At 34.2% G+C, this 24313-nt stretch overlaps 7 protein-coding genes and 2 non-coding genes across 9 annotated transcripts in view; 4 read left to right on the top strand and 5 right to left on the bottom strand.

Annotated features, from left to right (window-relative positions):
- The window catches only part of LOC104702352 (TATA-binding protein-associated factor 2N-like), a 4104-nt gene extending 2232 nt beyond the window's left edge, over positions 1-1872 (top strand). Inside the window, exons 5-9 of the mRNA XM_010418206.2 lie at positions 185-259; positions 486-550; positions 637-708; positions 844-1227; positions 1311-1872. Coding sequence (XP_010416508.1) covers positions 185-259; positions 486-550; positions 637-708; positions 844-1227; positions 1311-1420 — 706 coding nt within the window. The 3' untranslated portion in view covers positions 1421-1872. The remainder of the gene's footprint in view (positions 1-184; positions 260-485; positions 551-636; positions 709-843; positions 1228-1310) is intronic.
- Positions 2076-2147, bottom strand: TRNAD-GUC. Its single transcript has one exon. It is a non-coding gene; the product is annotated as a tRNA-Asp (tRNA).
- LOC104751491 (26S proteasome non-ATPase regulatory subunit 3 homolog B) lies at positions 2263-4965 on the top strand. The gene is made up of 8 exons (XM_010418204.2): positions 2263-2415; positions 2519-2709; positions 2853-2990; positions 3091-3227; positions 3337-3391; positions 3477-3587; positions 4005-4244; positions 4326-4965. Exons 1-8 carry the CDS (start codon positions 2337-2339, stop codon positions 4836-4838), a joined length of 1464 nt encoding a protein of 487 aa, XP_010416506.1. The 5' UTR covers positions 2263-2336; the 3' UTR covers positions 4839-4965.
- LOC104702350 (FAM206 family protein-like) lies at positions 5085-6835 on the top strand. Its single transcript, XM_010418203.2, has 6 exons — positions 5085-5454; positions 5540-5588; positions 5696-5822; positions 5939-6009; positions 6117-6189; positions 6490-6835. The coding sequence occupies exons 1-6, from the start codon at positions 5226-5228 to the stop codon at positions 6643-6645; spliced, it is 705 nt and encodes a 234-aa protein (XP_010416505.1). The 5' UTR covers positions 5085-5225; the 3' UTR covers positions 6646-6835.
- On the top strand, positions 9045-9116 carry TRNAE-UUC. The gene has a single exon. It is a non-coding gene; the product is annotated as a tRNA-Glu (tRNA).
- Positions 9963-11041, bottom strand: LOC104702349 (SKP1-like protein 1A). The gene is made up of 2 exons (XM_010418200.1): positions 10611-11041; positions 9963-10394 (listed from the first exon to the last, which is right to left on the bottom strand). The coding sequence occupies exons 1-2, from the start codon at positions 10923-10925 to the stop codon at positions 10221-10223; spliced, it is 489 nt and encodes a 162-aa protein (XP_010416502.1). The 5' UTR covers positions 10926-11041; the 3' UTR covers positions 9963-10220.
- LOC104702348 (beta-glucosidase 20-like) lies at positions 13398-17553 on the bottom strand. The gene is made up of 13 exons (XM_010418199.1): positions 17336-17553; positions 17144-17213; positions 16979-17034; positions 16811-16886; positions 16648-16725; positions 16455-16542; positions 16100-16364; positions 15845-15960; positions 15541-15758; positions 15413-15450; positions 15215-15317; positions 15019-15130; positions 13398-13875 (listed from the first exon to the last, which is right to left on the bottom strand). The coding sequence occupies exons 1-13, from the start codon at positions 17501-17503 to the stop codon at positions 13548-13550; spliced, it is 1716 nt and encodes a 571-aa protein (XP_010416501.1). The 5' UTR covers positions 17504-17553; the 3' UTR covers positions 13398-13547.
- LOC104702347 (GDSL esterase/lipase EXL6-like) lies at positions 18418-20461 on the bottom strand. The gene is made up of 5 exons (XM_010418198.1): positions 20187-20461; positions 19950-20083; positions 19599-19829; positions 19235-19496; positions 18418-18785 (listed from the first exon to the last, which is right to left on the bottom strand). The coding sequence occupies exons 1-5, from the start codon at positions 20425-20427 to the stop codon at positions 18622-18624; spliced, it is 1032 nt and encodes a 343-aa protein (XP_010416500.1). The 5' UTR covers positions 20428-20461; the 3' UTR covers positions 18418-18621.
- LOC104702345 (GDSL esterase/lipase EXL5-like) lies at positions 21475-24233 on the bottom strand. The gene is given in 7 exon segments (XM_019227137.1): positions 21475-21807; positions 22042-22308; positions 22407-22608; positions 22694-22824; positions 22956-23031; positions 23033-23197; positions 24180-24233. Coding segments are annotated over 7 exon segments (1026 nt in total). The 3' UTR covers positions 21475-21676.

The following is a 24313-nucleotide window of genomic DNA, read 5'->3' as shown; positions in this document are numbered from 1 at the left end:
AGAGAAGGATCCCTGATCTTCATCAGAACACATCGATTGGATCCACAGACATAACAGACACATGGGAACCACTTGAGGAAGGCCTTCTACCGTAAGGGGCCATTAAAACTTTTATAAAAACGCATTTTCAATATGTTCACCTGTTACTGTTACTTATTTCTTTCCTTTTCTCTTTGTCTTGAAGTTTGGAGACTACAAGGCATGTGTCAATGATAACCATTACACTATCCAAGAATGAGCTTAATACATCTTCTGTTGGGTGAGATTCTAGTGTTCCCTTTGATTTTTCTGAACATTTTTTGTTTGTTTGTGGTCCAGCATAATCAGATACGTGCTTTATGTCTCAAGCAATTGTCTGTTGAGTTAGTCTGTCTCTGTCTGACAAAAAAATTGCAGCATCTTTAATTCTTTATTGTATCTTTAAATTTTTATAGGCAGTGTCATAACTTGTTTATTCTAATAATTTTGATCGAATGATGTTTTAGGTACCAGTGCCCGATTCCTATTGAGATGGTGAAGCCAATGGGCGATATCGATTACGAAGGACGAGGTATGTTGACGTCACTCTCAGTAACTTTCTAAATTCCACTTTTACTTGCTGTCTTCATAAGTTTTCTTTTTCAATGTTTCTTGCAGAGGGTTCACCTGGTGGCAGAGGGAGGGGAAGAGGAAGAGGAAGGGGAAGAGGAAGGGGGCGAGGCGGCAGAGGTTGGTTAGATTACTTCAGTAATACTCTATATAGATCACCACGCATCCCATATCTCAGCCTTTCAGTTGAGATTCTGAACATCCGAGTCATGGATATCATGTTGAGTTTTTTTGTTTCATCTGGTTTGCTTTCAGGAAATGCTTATGTGAACGTTGAGTATGAAGATGGAGGTTGGGAACGTGACCAGTCCTATGGACGCGGCAGAGGACGTGGCAGAGGACGCAGCAGTCGTGGTCGTGGGAGAGGAGGATACAATGGTCCTCCAAATGAGTATGATGCACCACAAGATGGAGGTTACGGTTATGATGCTCCTCCTCATGAACACCGTGGATATGATGAACGTGGTGGTTACGATGGTCCTCAGCAAGGCCGTGGCGGTTATGATGGTCGTCAGGGTCGTGGCGGTTATGATGGTCCTTCTCAAGGTCGTGGTGGCTATGATGGTCCTCCTCAAGGCCGTGGTGGCTACGATGGACCTCCTCAAGGCCGTGGTGGCTACGATGGACCTCAGGGCCGCGGTAAGACATGAGTTTTAGTACCCGGTTCTTAGTACTGTAATGGTTGGTGACTAAGACATGAGTTTTGAATTGGTTTGATGCAGGGCGTGGGCGTGGACGCGGAAGGGGAGGTCGTGGAAGAGGTGGAGGAGGAGGTCGTGGTGGATTCAACAACAACCGATCAGATGGACCACCAATTCAGGCAGCTGCTTGAGAGTGAGGTGTCGCTTAGACAAACATAAAAAGAAAAAAAAAGCCCAAGTCGTTGGATGTTTTTTTCTATATCCTTGCTCTCTGTCTCTCTTTCTATGTTTGCTTCTTCTGTCCATCAAGAAGACATGTTTGCTGCCATAAAGTGTATCTCTTTCCCCTTTCTTTTTCTTCTTTAATCCATTGATTCACAGTTTTTTTGTTTTGAGTTTGTGGTCTGTTTTGTTTCTTTTCTAGAGTCGCTTAGGGTATAGTATATGTTCAATTTATTTTATGGTTGGTTAGAGAAGAACTACTGAGGCATCCATCCTCTTTTCATTTTTGTTTTTGTTTGTCATCTCTTCTGTTTTGTAGTTTTGTTTAGGTGGGAGTGAGACACACAGTTTGGACAAATTAACTCTTTTTCTTGTTTGGTTATCAGTTTTTTTTAATGTGATGGAACAGTTGATTCTTTTATTTCTACGCACCCTTTTAATATTATACATGTCAAAGGAATTGACTCGAACGCATGCATTGTTGATACGAAAGAAAACGACGGCAGAAGCCATCGATTCTCGAATTTGCTTCAGGACTTTTTTGTTCTTTACATCGTTTTCCTTGGGTTAAAAGTTAAAAATCCTAGTTAGCATTTTGACGTAAGTTAATTTAAAAAAGTTAAACGCCGTTGCCGGGGATCGAACCCGGGTCACCCGCGTGACAGGCGGGAATACTTACCACTATACTACAACGACTTTGTTGTTCATTCCAACGATAATTTCAATTTATTATTAAATATAATTCTGTCTTGAAGGAAAAGAAAGGGAAATAGTTTAGGTAGGAAAAAGGAAAATATATGATTAACTTATATGTTCTTAATCCCTCACAAGGCCACACCTCTCTCATCAATTTGTTGAAGAAACTGAGATTCGCGAAGAAAAAAGATGACTCAAGATGTGGAGATGAAAGACAATCACACCCCGACTCAATCCGTAGTCTCTGCTACTACCTCTACTCTGCAGCGTAAATCTCCTAAATCTTTGTACTTCAGTTTTCGCTACTAGGGTTGCTTTTATCCTTTTTTCACAATTTGATTTCATCGGAATGCTTCTTCTTTTTTCCCCAGATTTGAAGGAGATTGCAGCTCTGATCGATACCGGTTCTTACACCAAAGAAGTCCGTCGTATTGCTCGTGCTGTACGTCTCACCGTCGGACTACGACAGAAGCTCACCGCTTCTGTGCTCTCTTCTTTCCTTGATTTCGCTTTGGTTCCTGGATCCGAGGCTCACACTCGTCTTTCTCCTTTTGTTCCTAAGGTATATCTCTCTCTCTCTAGCTTCCAACTTCTCTACTTTGATTTCCATGTAATTGTGAAATCTAAGCTTATTAGGTTCTATTTGAAATGCTTGAAGTTGCCTTAGCTCATGTTTGGATATTTTTATTTAATGATGGGTTTCAGAGTGATGAACATGACATGGAAGTTGATACAGCATCATCAACATCTCAAGCTCCTCCTAAGCATTTACCTGCTGAGCTCGAGATTTACTGCTACTTCATTGTTCTTCTTTTTCTCATTGATCAGAAGAAGTACAACGAGGTTACTTTTTTTCTTACTATCTCTTTAAGGCTCTTTGTTTTTTAGTCTTGTTGAGGTCTTTTAATTTACAGAATGTGCTTTGTTTTCTTATCTTTTTCAGGCCAAAGTTTGTTCTTCAGCTAGCATTGCTCGCCTCAAAAACGTTAACAGGAGAACCGTTGATGTCATTGCTTCAAAATTGTATTTTTACTACTCTTTAAGCTATGAGCTAACAGATGATCTTGCTGAGATACGTAGGTGAGTAGTTCTCTGTCAGTTTTGTTTTCCTCTTTCAACTCTTTTTTTTTTGTATTAAGCGAACAATCATCAGTTATCTGATTAACTTGTTTCTCTTTTTCTGTTGCAGTACTCTTCTTGCTCTACACCATTCGGCTACGCTGCGCCATGATGAACTTGGCCAGGTGCGTAATTTTTCAATATTTTCCGAAACAATCAATCTTATGAATCTTTTTGCTTTGATACTTAAAACTGCCATTCATGTTGCAGGAAACACTTTTGAATCTGTTGCTCCGCAACTATCTCCACTACAATCTCTACGACCAAGCAGAGAAGCTTAGGTCAAAGGCACCTCGATTTGAGGCACACTCTAACCAACAGGTAACCTTTCAGTCTTGCCTACAAACACTTGGCATCGTGGCTTTCTAGTTTTAGGTTATTGTGTATATCTATTTTATCTGATGCTTAGTTAGTAGTTATGCCAACTTTTCACTGTCAGTTTCTTCATATTGCATTCACATATTCCTATTTCACTTGTGTATCTGCTGCTATGCAAGGCTTACATGGGGTATGTTGCACTATGGTTGGTGTACCTTCTGTAATTCAGTTTTCTTGTTTCTTTTGTTATATTTCTGAATCTACTCATTGATCATTTTTTCCTTTAATCTACCTTACATGCTCCTTTTCTTCGCTTCATTGAACCTTCTCCTGATTTCTGAGACCTCCATATTCACAAAAGTATACTATATGTATATTCTCTAGCTGGAGGATACTCATCTCATGATATATGATATACAGTTTTGTAGGTACCTGTTTTACTTGGGAAAGATCCGGACGATTCAACTAGAGTACACGGATGCAAAAGAGAGCCTTCTCCAGGCTGCTAGGAAAGCACCTATTGCATCTTTGGGCTTCAGAATTCAGTGCAATAAGTGGGCTATTATTGTTCGACTGTTGTTGGGTGAAATTCCAGAACGTTCAATCTTCACTCAGAAAGGAATGGAGAAGCCACTGAGGCCATACTTTGAGCTAACCAATGTAAGTCCATCATTGCATATGTGACATCCTCTATAGTTTTAAGGGTTCTCTTACTAATATTCTTGATTATATTATTGACAGGCTGTGAGGATTGGTGACTTGGAGCTATTTGGGAACGTCCAAGAGAAGTTTGCAAAAACATTTGCGAATGACAGGACTCACAACCTCATAGTTAGACTGCGTCACAACGTGATCAGAACAGGACTGCGCAATATCAGCATCTCTTACTCGAGAATCTCCCTACAGGACGTTGCACAGAAGCTAAGACTGAACTCAGCGAACCCAGTGGCTGATGCAGAAAGCATTGTGGCTAAAGCCATTAGAGATGGAGCAATCGACGCAACCATTGACCACAAGAATGGTTGGATGGTCTCCAAGGAAACAGGAGACATCTACTCAACCAACGAACCACAAACAGCGTTTAACTCCAGGATTGCGTTCTGTTTGAACATGCACAATGAAGCGGTCAGAGCCTTGAGGTTCCCTCCAAACACACATAAGGAAAAAGAAAGTGACGAGAAAAGGAGGGAGAAGAAACAGCAGGAAGAGGAACTCGCCAAATACATGGCTGAGGAAGACGATGATGACTTCTAGATCTGATTCAAATTCTATATGGCTGTTAACTACTTTTGTTATTTCGAGACATCTCTGCCTTTTGTTGTTGTTTTGCACATCGTTTCCCTTGCTTTATGAAATAAAAAACTCAAAACTTTTGTTAAAATAAGTTCATTCGGATTTATTATTGGCAGAGCTAATCAAAATTTTCTGATAAAATTCACCGTAGAGGCGAAGATGTGGTAATGTACTAATAAATATAAAAACATGATTCAAATCCAAGATTAGTAAATGGGCCTTGTTTAAGGCCCATTAGTTATCTAATTCCAAATCGGCGAAGTATCTCCGATTGTGGTCTCGCCGTCGAAAGGTCAAAAACACTCGAAAAGATTTTTGTTCCGTGTTTTTGTCTGAAACTTACGGAGAATGGAGGAGATTCAGAGGACTGAGGTAACGAAGAATCCAGAGATTGAGGATATTATCGAATTAACTAAGCAAAGTGTAGAAGCATGCGATGAGCAACAGAAGCAGCAAGCTCAAGAAGATGGTGAAGACGAAGACGAATTGAGAAAACTGCTTCTTTCAGATATTGGAGAACTTCCCCTTATTCCTCCTTCAGCTACACAAATCAATTTTGTTTCTTACTTCATCACAGGTTCGTTCACAGCGAGATTCAGCTACTGCCTGCCCCCTTTTGATAGTTTTGAAGTGAATTAAACCCTTTTTTCAATAATTTGCAGATTTCACGAAATCAGGTCATGATCAATACATTTACCGTCACGCAAATGGGTATGTCAAAGATTGTTCCTTTTTTTTGAATCATACTTTGAAAATAATGAAATTGGTTCTCTTACTTGTGTCTTGTGTGTGTGTGTGTGTGTTTGTTTGTTTGGTAGTTTGTGTGTAATTGGATTGGCTCCTACGCATATAGCTTTTAAAGACGAAGGTGGGATCACTAACGTCGATTTCAATGTTGGTAAGTCTGATCGTAGCGTCTTGAAAGTCTCCGGCAAGCGTAAAAAGGTTGCTAGGTTGCTTTCTCTTTGTTTCTTGCTTGAAGTTGCAGTTAGAAACTTGTTTGTTTCACGTCGAGCTTCTGGCTTTAGCTACTGTTCATTCCACATCCTCTTATTGTGCAGAATGCGTTGCGCTCTGAATCGAATACGGCATTATGCAAAGTTTCCACTGCAAAAGATTCCTACATTGTGAGGTGCAAAGCTTTTTTTCTGGTTTCATCACTTTCCTTTGTTCTATGTTCCCTTATGCAAAAAAGATGAAGTTGTTTTTTGTTCTGAATTGGTTTTTTTTTTTCACTAGGTGCTGCGTTAAAGGCTCTCTCTTGGAGGTGAACGAGAGATTAATCACGCAACCTGAGCTTCTTAATTCATCGGTAAGAAATAAGAGAAGAAAAGTTTGATAATTTATACTTTGTCTTGTCTAACATATTCTAACCAATGATAATCTCGTGTTTTTGCTATGAGTGTCTACTGTTGCTGTATCTTCTATAACAATTTGAGTTCTTATGTTATACTTCTAATGTCAAAGAATTTTGTTAATGGAATCAGTGAGTAACTCAAGTAACTTGATCATCGTTTCTTTGCTTTTGTACATGAGTAGGATATAAAGCAGATGATGTTCTGAATTGGCTACCTCCCGGATCCCATTCTTATAAGATCTAACATTTTTTCAGGCTGACCGAGAAGGGTATATTGCGATAATCATGCCAAGACCTGCAGATTGGACCAAAAACAAGGAATCACTGATAACGCTGGAGGAATATAAAGAAAAGAAAGAAAAAGTCTTTATGATACAGTCTGCCGAAACTTTGGAACCGTGTTTGCTCTGAATGCTTATGCTTAGGCTCTCAAGTCAGATTAGGTGAAGAACTTTGAAGGATTTTTTGCAGTCTTGTTGTTCCTACAATATTTATAAAGTTGTTATCTTGTGTTTTGTTTGCTGGCAAACATCATTTTGGGAATGTTCTTCATAAAAACTTTTTACCTTACCAAAAAAATACGATACTTCGTAATTTCGTATTTTTTTTTCCTTCAAGAAAACTATAATTCAAGCGTGTAGTGTTCTTTATGCACATAACTAGTGATGTTAAAACATGCCATTTAACTACAAACCCATTTTACATACAAAATATCCATTCAATCTCACCAATTTTTAAAAAATATTATAATTCATTTAAATCTATTTATACTTATTTAAAATATATATATTTATGATTATAAATAACTATTATAAAAATCATATGAAAAAACTAACTAATCTATTTAAATAATTTTATATATTATAATTCATTTAAATCTATTTATACTCATTTCAAAAAATCATATGAAAAAACTAACTAATCTATTTAAATAATTTTATATATTATAATTCATTTAAATCTATTTATACTCATTTAAAAAACTAACTAATTTTTTAAAAAATTATATACTTTTAGTTATTTTTGTTAATTACAATTTGTGAGAAAACAGTTTTTGGTGAAAACCCCGAAAAACAGTTTTACGGTATAAAATCTATGATGTAAATAGAAAATTCAGTTTTTAATATATTTGAGACTAATATTTAAATATTATATTTTATTTATTAAGATATTAAGATAATAATCGGATAATCAAGATATACATGGGCTAATTTTTTATGCAACAGACTAAATTATTAGATGAATTTTGAAGCCTAATTTAAAATCTTAAACATAACTCGGGGAATTGTGTCTCTTATCAGAAACTAATTCAACTAGAAATAGAATTGTGTTGTGAATATATATATATATATATTTTTAAAGTCTAATTGTAAATTCAAGTAGGAATAGGGAATCATCCATTATATAAACTATCCTCTATGTATCTGCTTCCGGTTGTGTTAACTCAACCTTGTATTCAAGAGATCGAGAAAGATTATTTCCAGACCATCAAATAGTTCAAACAAGTTTTTGTTCACCCTTTTTTTATCATCAATATGACTAGTCAGGATACAAACACAAATCTGAATCAAGCTTCAGTCTCGAACGGAGGATCAAGGCGACGAATGTCTAATGTTCTACCATCATATTTTATCAAACCGTGGTTTCCTTTTCCACAGTTTTCTGATAGACCTACGTTTGGTAAGTTGTTATCAATATTGGGGTTTACTTTTATATAAATAACTAATTTGAGTATTCTAATAACTTATGTGATTTATACAGATTTATCGGAACTTCCAGATTTAAGGAGGGCGGCATTAGAGTCCAATTTGCCTTCGTTCATCCGTTTTCAGATTGATTATTATTTTAGGTAAATAAACTTTTATTTTTGGTTTATTCACTTTCGAGTTAATTTTCTGAATTTATAGATTTCGTCTTGTCATATGTTTTATGTTGATTGATATATAATGCAGCGATGAAAATTTGGTGAAAGATGTACACTTGAGATCTCAAATGGACAATCAAGGATGGGTTCATATTCTCTTTATTGCAGAATTTCCAAGAGTAAGCAACTTCAAAAGTTGATGGAATATATATTTGTTCTTTCAAGAATATGATGGTGTGTGTAAATATATAATATATATATATATATATATATATATATATAACAACTGATTCTTTTCTTTTTCTTTTACACCAGATCAAACGCATGACCAATGATATTGAGTTGCTATTGTGTTCACTGAGATCATCAGCTACGGTTGAAATTCAGGTAATTACTAATTTATTACACGTAACACATCTCTTCTTATTATCTTAAACTTAAATATGTAACACAATTTTAAAAAAAACATTTTATTTATTAAACACCAATAATTAATGGATAATGATATACTAATATTCACTGAATGTTGAAATCAAATTTTGTAGAATGGTAAGTTGCGGAAACGCATTGGATGGGAGAGATACATACGCTCATGAAGGCTCCCTCCACGTACCGAGATAGCAATAATGAACAAGAGATCAGTAGATTTTGATACACTATTTACCTTCCTTTGTCCTACATACTTTTGGGTTTTCTAAATATATTTATGTCGATTGGATATTGATTAATGAAATAGATTCACTTTTATTATTTTTAGTCCCAATAATTAATTACCGCTGAAATTAATCAAAAAGCTTACGCTCTTTCCCTGATTTACGTCGAACAGATCATGCAACACATGTTTTTGCATCACATAGTTCATGAGGATCTAACTTTGTTAAACCTTGTAATGCAAATATTAATCATTACGGATAATATTTTCTGACTGAGAGAAGCTTAACAATTATCCGATGTCGTCCAGCGGTTAGGATATCTGGCTTTCACCCAGGAGACCCGGGTTCGATTCCCGGCATCGGAGCTTTTTGAGCAATTTTTTTTTTTTTTCCGCTGATACTTTTTTTGTGATTAAGTAGAGGCACATACGGCGCTTTGTTTTACAGTTTTGTGAGCAATCACCTTAAGCACGAACTTAGAAATCTTTCCCTGTGGAAGTCTTAAGGGAAACAAAATCACATCCTGCAGTATATATTCATTCGATACCAAAAACATGAGAAAATAAGAGTGATTAAATGTATCTCTCCCAGAAAGAAGTCTGAGGTGCTGTGTCTTGAAATATCAAGTCTAAATTTTGGTTAAATAATACTTGTGCATCATTTTTTGTATCTTCTTTAATGCTTCATGAAGTTACCTATTTATGTTACAGAATTCTCACTCATCCGATCGCTTCAATTTGTATATGCACTGATGCTCTGCAGCTGGATGTAGCTTCATCAGCTTTCAGATTTGTCTTGGCAAACAAAAACGCTAATCTTTAAGATTGGTTTTGGAATATGTTACTACTAAAAAACATCTCAAAGCCAACTCAATCTTTGAAAATTGAATTGTTGTCACTACTTATCTTTGTTGTCAAAAAAGCTTACTATTCTGCTTCTAGTTAACATTCAAGACAGATGTAAGTTATCTCAATCGATTAACACCTAATGAATAGCTTCAAAACTTGAAGCCCTAGTAAGGGGTACAGAGTTGTGAGCAATTGATTTGACTCAGACCATCTGTTCTAATGGCATCAGAGAACATATAAGTCGAACCCCTAGTAAGGAATACAGAGTGGTGAGCAATTGATTTTAACTCAGACCACCTGTTCTAATGGCATCAGAGAGCGAGCTAAGAGTTACAGAGATAAGAAGCTTTGCAACGAAGAAGGAATAAGGCAAACCAGCAAATTCACTCTTAAAAGATAACTAAAAAGCACAAATTATCCAAAAGAGTAAAAAGACATTGGTGGTTCTTGATATCATAACAGAGAAGGACAAAGAGAGGAAGAGAAGAGAACATAGTCATGAATATTTAAAAAAAAAGCAAAGAAGTCATCATCAAACACTTGGAAGAAAACGGACGGGGATAAACATAAGGCAAAGACGAGAGACTTGGGTTTAGGATCTTCGAACCATCAGAGGCTGAATCATTCAAAAGCCCATTGGTTCTCTCTGCGAACCTCCTCTTCTTCCTCTGGTGTGAAGTCATTCTTGATGTTGAAGGTTGTGCGGATCTCTTCTGGAGTCTTCCCCTTGATCATATCAGCCACGGTTTGACATGTTAGGTCAAGCAAGTTCTTGATGTTCAGGTAATTCGCAGCCTGCACAAATTTTACAAATCGCAAAACCAATCAGATCAAAATCACCCTAACAATTTCAATTTCCAGACAACTTCGATTGATTCAATTCCTAACAACCTTAACCGATTTCTGAAACAAATCCCTAAATTTACGAAACCCTAATTTCAATTTCCCCCAAATCGAAAACCCTAAAAATCGAGGCGAGGGGATGAAAAAAAATAAAAGGAGGAAACAAACCAGGATGAGTTCAAAGAGGGTAGCCTGATCGATCTTCATAAACTCAGCATCCCAGGTCTTGAGTTCTTCGTCGGCAGAAGAAGCAGCACCATCAACGGCGTCGGTCTTGGAAGCAGTAACCTCGACGTGTTTCTTGCAATACTCGATCACCTTAGCGAGGATCTTGCTCGTAACGTTAGGGAGAGGGACACCGTTGTCGACGCAGTCGTCTTCAACCATATGAGCTATGGTCTGTGACTCGAGAGCAACCAATTCATCAACCTCAAAAGATTCACCATCGGAACTCTTCAACACGATCTTCTTCGTCGTCGACATCTTTGATTTGATTTCGAGAGAGACGAGAGATGAGCTTTTTTTTTTTTAGATTTGGAGAGTTTTGTGAAATTTCTTTGAGATGAAAGGAAAATATATTAAGAAAAGAATTTTGGGGGTCTCTCTCTCTATTTATATACGTAAAGTAAACCCCTAATTTTTGTTAAGTCGGTCTACTGTTTAGGAAATAAAAGGAAATAAGGATTTTTTTTTTATATAAAGTTAAATTTTTTTTTTCCGTTTGGTTAACTTTAATGAAATTAGGATTGTGTGTTCTATTTCTTTCCTTTTGGAAAATTAATTTTGATCTGTCGAATTCGTTGTATTAAAAAAAAAAAAATCAATATATGACTGATTTTATATATATATATATATATTTGGATATAATTCCATAATTGTCAGAAAAAAGGTAAAAAAGATATACTAAAATCACTGTATAATAAAAATAAATCAATCAAAATCAGCTTTGTTTAGCTTTTAATAAAATCATGTATTTCTGAACTAAATATTTTTTTTAATAAGTTGACAACGTGTCATACAATAATAATAATATATTTAATTTATTTTTGGTCGAGAATCATACAATATTATTATGTGTTATGTATTTTTTTCTCTTTTCATTTTTTTGTATTTTTTATTTCTTACTTGCTCGTATCTTTTCTTTTTTTTTTATATCATCATTATCATTATTCATTATCATCTTTGTTTTATTTTTTTCTTTAATAATGAATAACTAATTTTATATACTTCATCAAGATTCGATGGTAACTTTTCTGAAATGCATTCAGTTTTATTTTATTTTTCTAAAGAGTAATCTATTCTTTTGACGGTTTTTGTTTTTTGTTCATTTGGACATGTGTCATAGCATTGTAACGTATTTGTTTAATTTTTGTATGATATGTATATATAATAAGACTAATTTAAAAGACGTTTTTGAATTATATTATAATGTTTTATCAGTGTTTATTGTACATGCAAAAAAATATATTTCTTGGAAGATACCAAATTGAGGTTCTTGAACTAAAAACTTGTGATTATATATTTAGAAAGTTTGTAGATGCTATTCCCTTTTGACGATTCGACCTAAACATGATTCGATCAAATTTTTACGATTTTATGGGTACCTTGGTGGATACCTAAATGATTTCTTGGAATTGAACATACTAAATAGAGATCCACGAGTTAAATTAAAAAATGAATTATCTAGGGTTGAGAATATGAAGAGAAGTTGGGTTTACGGTATATAGTAATACTAGGTACAGGACTGTGCGTTGCACGGGAATATCCCTATTAAATTTAATTTTATATAATTTGATGTTATACTTTAATTTTTTTAAGCTATACATTTTCATTTTTTGTTAATAGGCTACGTATTTTACCCCACATATAATCCCAAAAATCTGAATGTAAAAGACAATATAAATCTTTAAATCATTTTGAACTTAGAAGTGCATATATTTCATTTAAAAAAAAAAATATTTCTAATTGGGTATGTGTTATTGGATTTGCCGGCCTTAAATTTGACAAAGCCAATTATGTGTACGTTAGTAATATGTTTTCTACTGGGCTTATAATATCGCCGAAGGCCCAACAGATAAACTTATTCGGCATTCTAACTGTTATCTCACTATACATATGTTTTTTCTTTCTTCCTGGAGACCAAAGTTGGAAAGCCGAAAAGAAAACAATGGTGTCGGTTTGTTTTTTTTTTCTATCTGAGAAATATCTGGATCTTTCCTTTCTGTTGATGATCGAACAAAGCCTTTGAAGAATTTGGGTTTCTTTTCCGAAATCTAGATCAGGTAATCCATCATCCATCACGGAGAATATGGTTTCCTAGTATTTTATCTTTTATCTGTAGATTCAGAAGAGTAAGCTTCAGTCAAAGCATATTTTCAATTGTCTTGTTGAATATGATCCCGGATCGAAGTGTGTTAGCTTCGATAATTCAACAACACAATAAGCTTCATAGCAAACAGTATGCGAGATTCTAATTATTTTGTATTACTAATTTTGTTTTATCTAATAAATACAATGGCACAAAGTTATAATTAATTAGAAAATTTGAGGGAATTTTGCTAAATGGTAGACTGAACTTTGTAATGCGGATACGTCAGTTTTTTCAATAAAATGTTTCTTTTTTAATATATAAGGGATATAATCATGACTTTCTTAGTTACATCTTACAAGTGTCCTGATTTATTCTAGAAGATGCACGCTCAACATATAGAATACTAATTTCTTAAGTCGTAATCCGTGAATTAATGGAGCTCTCAACTACCAAAATTAAAGTTTGGTAGCTGACATAAAGATACTGACTGAGTCTTATCATGAAGTTCCAAGGCCCATATCTGAAGTCCGACTAATTCGGACGTGAGCATGCTCTTCGATAAGAATTTCTTGCAAGGTTATCTCAGATGAAACACTCGGACTCAAACCCCAAGAAATAGAGAAATTAAAAAAACACTTTGAGCATATCAAAACTTACAACTTATGAGTATCCAAATCCAAAGTTTACTTGTTTATATATCGACTTATCTTTTGCTTGAATATGTAAATGCATTAGACACTGTAAACAAAGAGCTTGTGAATATTGTATTCGTAGTCTATTTGCGGAGTAAAACTCTACAACTCATCATGCTCATCTTCGAAACCTTTCAGTCCATTGTGCTCATCTTCGAACCCTTTCAATCCATTGTGCTCATCTTCGAACCCTTTCAACCCATTGTGCTCATCTTCGAACCCTTTCAGTTCATTGTGTTCATCTTCGAACCCTTTCAGTCCATCGTGGAGGAAACTTGAGTACCACTGGGCTGATAATTTTTCGTGGCGCGTCAAATTATTTTTGTAATCGGTATAGTAGAGCCCAAATCTCGAGTTGTATCCTTCTTGCCATTCGAAATTGTCCATCAATGACCAATGAAAATACCCCGTAACATTTACTTTATCATCGCTGCAAAAACAAAGTGGAGAAAAACACAATAATCATTGTGAAAATAAAATAGTTTTTTTTTTGTAAGAATTAAAACTCAAAAACATGCATGATTTGTTTTACTGACCAAATTGATTCGTGCAAGCTCAAGAGATGCCTCTGTATATAGTATCTTCTGTGCTCATCTGAGAGCGCCATTACAAGACTTGTGTCTTGTTCCCCTAGATCCTCTCCATATCCTTAAATAAAACATATACAACTCAACATTACAACTCAATATTAGGGGAACGTTTTGAGATTTAATTTAGGTGAAAGACGTTTCTCTTACCATTCTCGGTGATCATGATTTCAGGATTTCCATATTTATCCTTAATATATTTCAGTAGGCTCCTCAAACCTTTTGCGTAGACTTCCACTTTCGCAACATCAGGCTTATAAAAAAAACCAAAATACATAATCAATTTTAATATTTTCATTTTAGTTACATCGTAAGTTACTAAAACTAAAATAACCATCAGATATATACCGTGGCAGCATAAGCATTGACTTTATCCACATACCTTGCTGAAAAAAGTGGAAATTTTTTGATAAAATTAATCAAGTGAGAGTTAATGAAAATAGTCTAAATTTATTTCACAGTAAAATGAGACTGACGTTCCCAGTCCACGAGGGAATCACTCTGCCAACTTGGTTGCGAAGGATCCGGCTCTTCGTCGTGCAATGCAAATACCGAACTGTAGTAATTGATTCCTACAAAATCAGCAGAATTTTTCAACTTCTCCTTCTGTGCCTCTGTGAATTCTGGCAGTCGATGTCCGACATGATCCTTCATTGATTGTGGATAATCTCCATATGTGGTCGGATGCAAATGCCTACGGAATCAGAATAGTATTTGTCTCATATTTAACATTTTCATACTATATACATGTTAAAAAAAAAAATTAATGGATTTTGTTACCATCCCAATATGAAGTCGATCAGTCCGGTTACAGGAGGTTCATGCTCTTCGTCCGAGAGCTCATGTGCCTCAAACCAAGCTGGACTATGAGCAATCCCAATTTTTCCACCGTTACACTATAAACAAATAGAAATAAATGTTTGTAAATACTCAGTTCATTNTGTAAGAATTAAAACTCAAAAACATGCATGATTTGTTTTACTGACCAAATTGATTCGTGCAAGCTCAAGAGATGCCTCTGTATATAGTATCTTCTGTGCTCATCTGAGAGCGCCATTACAAGACTTGTGTCTTGTTCCCCTAGATCCTCTCCATATCCTTAAATCAAACATATACAACTCAATATATATATATTAGGGGAACGTTTTGAGATTTAATTTAGGTGAAAGACGTTTCTCTTACCATTCTCGGTGATCATGATTTCAGGATTTCCATATTTATCCTTAATATATTTCAGTAGGCTCCTCAAACCTTTTGCGTAGACTTCCACTTTCGCAACATCAGGCTTATAAAAAAAACCAAAATACATAATCAATTTTAATATTTTCATTTTAGTTACATCGTAAGTTACTAAAACTAAAATAACGATCAGATATATACCGTGGCAGCATAAGCATTGACTTTATCCACATACCTTGCTGAAAAAAGTGGAAATTTTTTGATAAAATTAATCAAGTGAGAGTTAATGAAAATAGTCTAAATTTATTTCACAGTAAAATGAGACTGACGTTCCCAGTCCACGAGGGAATCACTCTGCCAACTTGGTTGCGAAGGATCCGGCTCTTCGTCGTGCAATGCAAATACCGAACTGTAGTAATTGATTCCTACAAAATCAGCAGAATTTTTCAACTTCTCCTTCTGTGCCTCTGTGAATTCTGGCAGTCGATGTCCGACATGATCCTTCATTGATTGTGGATAATCTCCATATGTGGTCGGATGCAAATGCCTACGGAATCAGAATAGTATTTGTCTCATATTTAACATTTTCATACTATATACATGTTAAAAAAAAAAATTAATGGATTTTGTTACCATCCCAATATGAAGTCGATCAGTCCGGTTACAGGAGGTTCATGCTCTTCGTCCGAGAGCTCATGTGCCTCAAACCAAGCTGGACTATGAGCAATCCCAATTTTTCCACCGTTACACTATAAACAAATAGAAATAAATGTTTGTAAATACTCAGTTCATTAAATTACGTAAAATATTCACACTAACTTTAGTGATGCTAGTTAGTTAATATTTATATATGAAAACCTTATCGCATTTAAAAAAAAAAAAAAAAACCTTATCGCATTTCCTAAAGGCCTCAACGGCATCGGCATGTGCCAAGAGCATGTTATGACTGACGATATAAGCTTCGTATCCGGACTGTCCATCATGACACAACTCTCCATGTTCTTTGATGTACTTGGAACAACGTCCCGGTGCTTTTTCCCCAATGTCGTAGCCAGATCGACTGAACACCCATGGCTCGTTAAATGTGATCCAATGCTTCACTTTGTGTCCGTACTCTTGGAATATAAAGTTTGCATACTCCGTAAAATCCTTTCTACGTTTATATATAAAAAAGGTTAATCATGTTTGAGTTGTAGACAAAAAAAAAGATCATCATAAGTTGTAAAAATTAGTAAAATCTTACATGATGCTGTCGCTTAAGAAACCACCGTATTCATCTTCTAAATCTTGAGGAGTGTCCCAGTGAAAAACGGTAACTAATGGTGTTATATCTGAATTTTGGAAATTAATTTAGAGTTAACATTAGTAATATCTTTGATGTAATATAGAGTTTGTGAAGTTTAGAATATTAGTTTATCGGAGAGAGAAACTTTTACCATTTTGGAGAAGCTCATCGATCAGGTCGTGATAATACTGCACACCTGCTTTGCTTATTCCTTTCTCCATCCTACCATCTGTTGATTTTTTATTTAAATGATGTTATTATTTGCTTCCTTGTATTATATCAAGTAAACCATAATTTGTTGAGTTTTAACTTACGGGGAAAAATTCTAGGCCATGCAATGGAAAATCTAAAGCCATCAGTGTTCAGACTTTTCATCAACTTGATATCTTCCTATTAAATATAATTTTAAGTTAACATAAGTTCAAAGAGAGCTTTACAAACAAATTTTCAAACTAGGGGTAACTAGACGACATAACTAATACCTTGTAACGATGGTAGAAATCGACAGCAACGTCGGCATTGTGGTAATTACATCTATCTGAAAAAATAAATTTAAAAAGAAAAAAAAAAGATGACTAATATTGACAAATAATTATTTCCATTAGTCAAAGTGAAATTTTAAAAAGAGGAAGAGAGAGTGAAGAGACGTGGGAATTTCTTGGTGTATACGTCCCACATGCTTGGACCTCTACAACCTTCATTTACAGCTCCTTCAACCTTACCACATAAATCACTAACTTTTTTAGAAGTTTCATGACAAAGTCAACGTTTCCAAACAATCAATTTATTTATTATATAAAAGATCGTATCTAGAGTCTAAATTCAAAAATGTATGTGACCTGAAAAGCAGCAGTTGCGGTACCAAAAATGAAACCTTTAGGGAAATTGGCACGAGTAAAGTGTATATCGGTACTAGAGCAGGTATACTCACTGGCGGCGGTAAGTGAGCCGGTCAGACCGAGAAACAGAACTAAACCTATGAGAGGAAGTTTATGAAACCTCCCCATTATTAGTGTAGATCTCTTAAGTACGTTGACAAATACGTTGGAAGGGATATTTGCTGTTATATATAGAGACAGACTAAAGAGACTTTAAGATATTGTGGATTGGTACATATTTATTAGTTCTTAAATTTGAAGTAAAATATGGGAAGATGTAAACCACGTGATTCACATACGTGACCGGCAATGAATGGGAAATTAGGAGATAAAAAGTGTGTGTTATATGATTTATGAATATATCAATAGATAAATAATGGATTGTTTAATTCTTTAATTCAATTCTGTTTTTTTTTGGAACATATTGTTACGTGAATAATATTCTAAGTGAACTTATTTGATTGATGATAAAACAAGATTTTTTTTTTTTTTTTTAACAATAAAACATACAGGATGTAGTTTAAGTATATTCAGACAACGAAATAAATTGGTATATATAAACAATGCAATCCGTGTGAAAGGAAGAAAAACAAAGCTGCAGATTTATAGGGAGGTTTATTATCCATGACTATACAAGATTAACAAAACATGCAATATTAATCCCACCACCTTATGTATGTATACCATTCCCTAGTTTGTTGAGGGATATATAATTCCAAGTAAAAATAATATCCATCCGCAATTAACTTAAGAAATCAATTAAATTTAATGAACTAAGAGAATTTCGGTTTTTTTGCTCAAATGTACATGCATGTTCTTATAAGTAAACAAAATATTAATGTTTTTTTTTCATAAGATATTATTTTTGTTTATGAAATGTTATTTTAAATGTAAAAATCGTTATTATTATCTTCTTTTCTTCTTCCTATACATATATGGTCCCTATAGTGCTCAAGTCTCAACGACCTCTTTTGCATTCAAAGTCTGCATAATTTTCAGAAAATGCTCACGAGTGAAGAATTGGAAATATATATGGGTGTACTTGTACAATAATTTTCGTGTTCCCATGAGGCCGACTTTGTTTTATTCACCTTAGCCTGAAAGTGTTAATTATTTTTGTTCACTTTTTTTTTTTATCCAAACACTATCAAATCAAATAGATCATCATGCATGATACTGACCATTACATATATTTAACGATATGGTGACAACTAAGATTAAAATAAAACATTTTAAGAAATGAGGAATTAGGTAAGGCCTTTCGCTATCTGATAGACAAGTGGTTTAGATATGACTTCGTAGGCTTTCTGGGAAGGGTGAGCGAAGTCATAGAAGACGTGTTTATCTGGGTTGAAGCATGGTATTATTGCATTCGGCATACAACAACAAGCTTTTCTCTCTTCTAAAAACCCTGCAAGTATACATATATATACACACATAGATTGTTATAGATACAACATGATCTTAGAGTTATGATTTGGATATAAATACAAAACGAGAAAAAAGAAAGAAATAAACAAAAACTGCACACAATATAATCATTCTTTATATATATAGTAACTTATCCTAGATGTGAGAGTTACTATAATGAAATTCAGAATATTTTAGAAAAAGAATTTCACCTTTCATTCTATTCTACATCAATAATATATGTAAACAGAAAATAAAAGGGAATACATATTACTATATTAGTTATGATTTGCAAATGAATAAAAGAAAAAATGATGCGGCTAGAAAAATTTGAGTAAAAACAATACAATATATAACTATGAATGGGTGTTGTGCATGTGCATGGTATATATGATATTGTTATCACTTGGTTACGTCATGCATATATTTATGGGGTGTGTATATACGTACCATAGGCCTTAGGATGGTTGACAAGATCCATAAGTTTACCGTACATGTCGACGTAAACAAATTTTGCATCTTTAAAATCATATTCTACTGCGTAACTTGTAAGACCTTTCTGTAATTTCCTGTTGAAGTCTTCTGTAACTTTATTCAAGAAGAAGTTACACCATCCGAATACCCCACCGAATATAGCCCGATGCAGAGGCAAACATCCCACCGGCATCACTCCCAACACCGCGAATTTTCTCGCCCCAAGATCATATAATTCCTTCACATATATAGATTACATGCATAAACCAAAAGAGTGTGAACAGTTACATAGAATTCATATACTACTATAGATTAGTTTTTATTTTATTTACTGTCTTACTTTTAGAAACTTTCTGGTCCAGCCAACCATTCTACTGGTGTATGTGTTTGGGGACTGTAATCGCAAAAGAGCGGGAGCGACAAAGTACCCAAGATCGTTGTTTCCTTCAGAAATAAGAAACACTGCGTTTGAAACTATTTCTTTTACTTTTTTCTTACGTTTCACTATTTTTTTTAGTTTCTTCAAATAGTTTTTAAAATCTTGTACTTGGTCGCCTGTCGATAAAACTTGCTGACCGAACCACCCACGGCCATCCAAAAAGAAACGAAAATAATTATTAGGTAACATTGGTGGAGTTGTATAATAGTGTTTTTTTTATCGAAATAACACAAATAAATTCATCTTGTTCACCAGTGTTCTTGATGTAAGATCGTCGATTCCAGAACCACCAGATGCAAAACAAACGCCGGTTTTGAGGTCTTCAGAAGCAATGCGACGAATCTTGCTATAAGCTGGTACAAGTCTTTTGATCCCCAAACCTTCAGCTACAATAGAAGACTTACACCACGTGAGATCATTAGTATTCCTACTAAATAACTTAAAACAATTTTTTTTTAAAAAAACGTTGTTAAACGTATGATGTTATACCAACTATATCGGTGAAAACTCTTCCATTTCCGAATCTACCCGTTGGAATTTTGTAGTCAAAATTCCAACCATATGGCCAGTAATTTCCCTTGAGCAAAGTAAGAAGAAAATTATTGTTGCCGGTATCTAATACTGAATCACCAAAAGCAAAAAGCGCAGTAAATGATGTATTTTGATCAGCCGCCGATGAGAGAAATAAAATAGAAAATAATGCTAACACAAATATTTTTCCCCTAAACATATCGAAAATAAGTTCAAACTTCTTCCGGACAGTTTTTACTGTATCATGTGTTTTATACAGAAACCAAATGATTTTTCTACTTATTTTTAGACGTCTACATCCTTTTTGTCGTAGAAAGCCCAAATGCATGAGAGTACAGTACACAGTACACACCAAATGAATGTTAGGATATTTTAATACTATAATAATTCCATATATATATATATATCTAATGAAAAAAATACCACTTATTTAATTATGTTTTAGTCTGTTTCTGGTTTTTATATGTGGGCAAATTTAGTTAGTTGTCACCATGAGACATCGTTATTATACCTTTTGTAGACCATGTTTTTTATATACGATCATAGATATCAGAGAAGCATATTTGGAAGTAACATTAGTAAAGAGCAACATCAATTACCTTAGTCCGAAATTGTCAAGTTTGTTGTTTTCTTATTTAGTCTTTCTTGTTCTTTTGGTTCTAAAAGATTTAATTCCAAGGTTTAAGGTTAATCATATAAATGAAAATTAAATTCGTACAGAGGAATTGTTTAGACTTTAATTTTACAGCATTACAACTTTTAAATGAGAAAAGATGTAGAAGATAGTGGTTGAGCATCATAATATTTGCACATTTAATCGTCGTGTCATAATATTGAAACCAGATAGTGAGAAGAGAGTTTGAAGTAGTTTGCTCAGAGCTGTACGTAGAGTTTAAAAAGCTTTGTTCTCATAGACCGATGGTCGCCAACTATTGAAACCGGAGGCTTAAGAACCGGAGTATAGTGGAGTTGCTAACTTTTCTTATGAATTAATAGACTAGACCTTGGATGAGAACACCACAAAATGGGCTTGTATATGGTTTGGATAGTTGACTTTGCTCAAGGAAGCCACAAAATGGGCTTGTATATGGTTTGGATAGTTTGTACCCTTTAACATATTTCTGAAATTTCTTCTATAAAGGTGCATATAATTAATGTAAAAAAACAACATATTTTTGATCTGAATAAATTTTACATTCATTCATTCAAAAAAAGAAAAAGAAAAAAAAGAAGCGTGACGAGCTGATGTTTTTGGCCGAAGAGGAGAATATAGTGTATCTCGAACATACATTGTAAGCAAGTTCCTGGTTATTTAAAACGGATTATATATACATTCTTTGTAACAAAAAAAAAAAAACAGAGGTACATATATATCGTCACGTCATATGTGATTTTCCGTCTCATATATAAAATTAATGATGGTGAGTGTTAAGATATATTACAAGAAATCAGCTAGCAATTGTTTTGTAGGCTTTCTCGGAGGGATGAGCAAAGTCATAGAAGACATATTTATCTGGGTTGGAGCATGGTACTATTGCCGGAATCATACAACAACACCCATTCTTCTCATTGGTAAACCCTGCAACGAAAGAAGTACTACTAGGACCAGTCATGAGCTTTCAAATGTCTAAAGCAACACTATTAAAAACTGGTTCCTTTTCTCTGAGATTTAGCTGATAACTGTTATTTATAAACTTACCTAATCGTTTGTATTAATGTTGTCATAGTGTTACTATTCTTAGTATTTTAATTCAAATTCATATCGTACAGAAAAAAGACTAGTATGTATAAATAATAATGTGTATTTACGTACCGTATTTCCTATGATTGTTGATAACATCCATAAGAGAGTTGTACATGTCGACATAGACAAACTTGGCACCACTAAAACCCGATTCTGTTCCCCAACTTTTAATTCCGCTTTTCAATTTTTTGTTGTAATCTTCCGAGATTTGATTCGCCAAGAAGTTACACCACACGAAGATGGTACCGAAAATTACTCTTGACATAGGCAAACATCCCAATGGTATCACTCCCATTACCGCAAATTTTCTCGCTCCTTGATCATATAAATCCTTCATACATTTTACAAAAACCAAAAGATTCTGAATGAATATGTATAATAATAGTCTAGATACTCGATGAATAGAATTTCATTTTTTTCAGTCTTACTTTTATAAATTTTTTTGTTCCAACCAACTAATTTACTGGTGTATATATTCGGAGTCATTAATCGCATACCAGCATCATGAATCGCATATGTGATTCCAATATCATTATTTCCTTCAGAAACAAGAATCACTGCGTTTGCGATTATTCCCTTCAGCTTCCTTATGTAGCCTTTGAAATCTTTTACTTGGTTAGCCGGCGATAAAACTCTCTGACCAGACAAACACCGAGAAATTAGTTAAGATATATAACACAACTCTTAACCGATATAACAAGTTCAACACTAATGGTTTTACCAGTAAATTTGATGTAACAAGATCAACTCCTGCCCCACCTGATCCGAATGAAACACCAGTTTTAAGGTCGCTTGGTTTAATGTACAACTTACGGTACGCTGGTAATAGTCTTTTGATCCCCAAACTTTCAGCTGCAATTTTTATTTTAAAACAAACTTCACTATATGAGAACATATATATTATATAGTTTTATGTTTAGCCAAACACTTTGATACAAATGAGATAATACAAAGAAGCACCATGAAGGATTTTAATAGCATACCAACTATATCAGAGAACACCCTTCCATTTCCAAGTCTTCCCGTTGGTTTTTTGGAGTCGAAGTTCCATCCATATATATGGCCAGTAATGTCCTTTCATCAGAGTCAAGAGGTAATTGTTATTATTACCGGTATCGACCATCGAATCTCCAAAAGCCAAAAGCGCCGGAAATGATCCGTTCGGGACAGCTTCTATTGATAAGATATAAGTAGATATTAATAATGCTAACACCAACTTTTTTTTCTAAACATGCAGAACCTTAAGTTCATAAATTTTTTCTTTTTCTTTTCCAACAGTGTTTAGTTTCTCTTATGTTTTATAAAGATTTTTTTTTTTGGGGCAAAATATAAAGAAATCTGTTGATGTCTTTCGTAAATATATTTAGACGTCTAGTTTTTGTTTGTCCAAGGAAGCCAAAAAGTGTGAGTGCAGCACACATAATAAATGTTAGCATGCTTCACCTTTTAAGAAGATTCTTTTTTTTTTTTCTTATTTTTTTTTTAGTTGTATACATATTAAAGTATATATTTTTCAAATCGGACATATTTTCTGAAAATATATTGTTTCGAAATAAATAGTTGTCCAACTTAATTATCAAAAAAAAAAAAAAAAATTGTCCAACCTAGAAATAATACGTTGTACAAGAAAAAAGGGTTAACGGTGAAGTTGATACTTAGCTTTTAATCCGTACAGTTTTAGCTATAACATAATCATCAAAATCATGACTTATACAGTATTTCAAAAAATTCTGGATTTTCATTCAGTAGTATTGTCCCAAAGTGTTTATTTTGTCGTTTTCTTACTTGGCTGATGTCAACTATATTTGTTAGGAATTGTCATTAGATACGTTCTTGAATATGTGTCGTAAAAAAAGAAAAAAGTTCTTCAGTATACATTTGTAAGCAACCGCCTTTGTTGTTCTGGGATTTTATGAAATAAATAAGGGATACATAATACATTTTTTCTTTAAACTGGATTATACATTGATTTATGTAAAAACTGAAAGATCGCCCATGTATGATTTTTGCCTTCTCATATATATTATTAACGATGGCTGTTAATAAGATTAAAATAAAGCATTGCAAAAGGAATCAGGCAAGGCCATTCTTGATATCCGCGACAAGCTTTTTAGAAATAATTTTGTAGGATTTCTCGGAGGGATGAACAAAGTCATAGAAGACGTATTTATCTGGGTTGGGGCATGGTACTATTGACGAAAGCATACAACAACACCCTTTCTTCTCATTAGAAAATCCTGCAAACCATAAAAGAACTTCATCACTATATGAATTTTTGTAGCGACAAAATAAATGAGGTTGACGACAAGAATGGACTTTTTAAGAACGAGGAACAGTACTT

The sequence above is a fragment of the Camelina sativa genome, chromosome 7 (assembly GCF_000633955.1).
Source record: "Camelina sativa cultivar DH55 chromosome 7, Cs, whole genome shotgun sequence".
NCBI classification, from domain to species: domain Eukaryota; kingdom Viridiplantae; phylum Streptophyta; class Magnoliopsida; order Brassicales; family Brassicaceae; genus Camelina; species Camelina sativa.
This window is presented reverse-complemented; position numbering and strand designations above follow the sequence as displayed.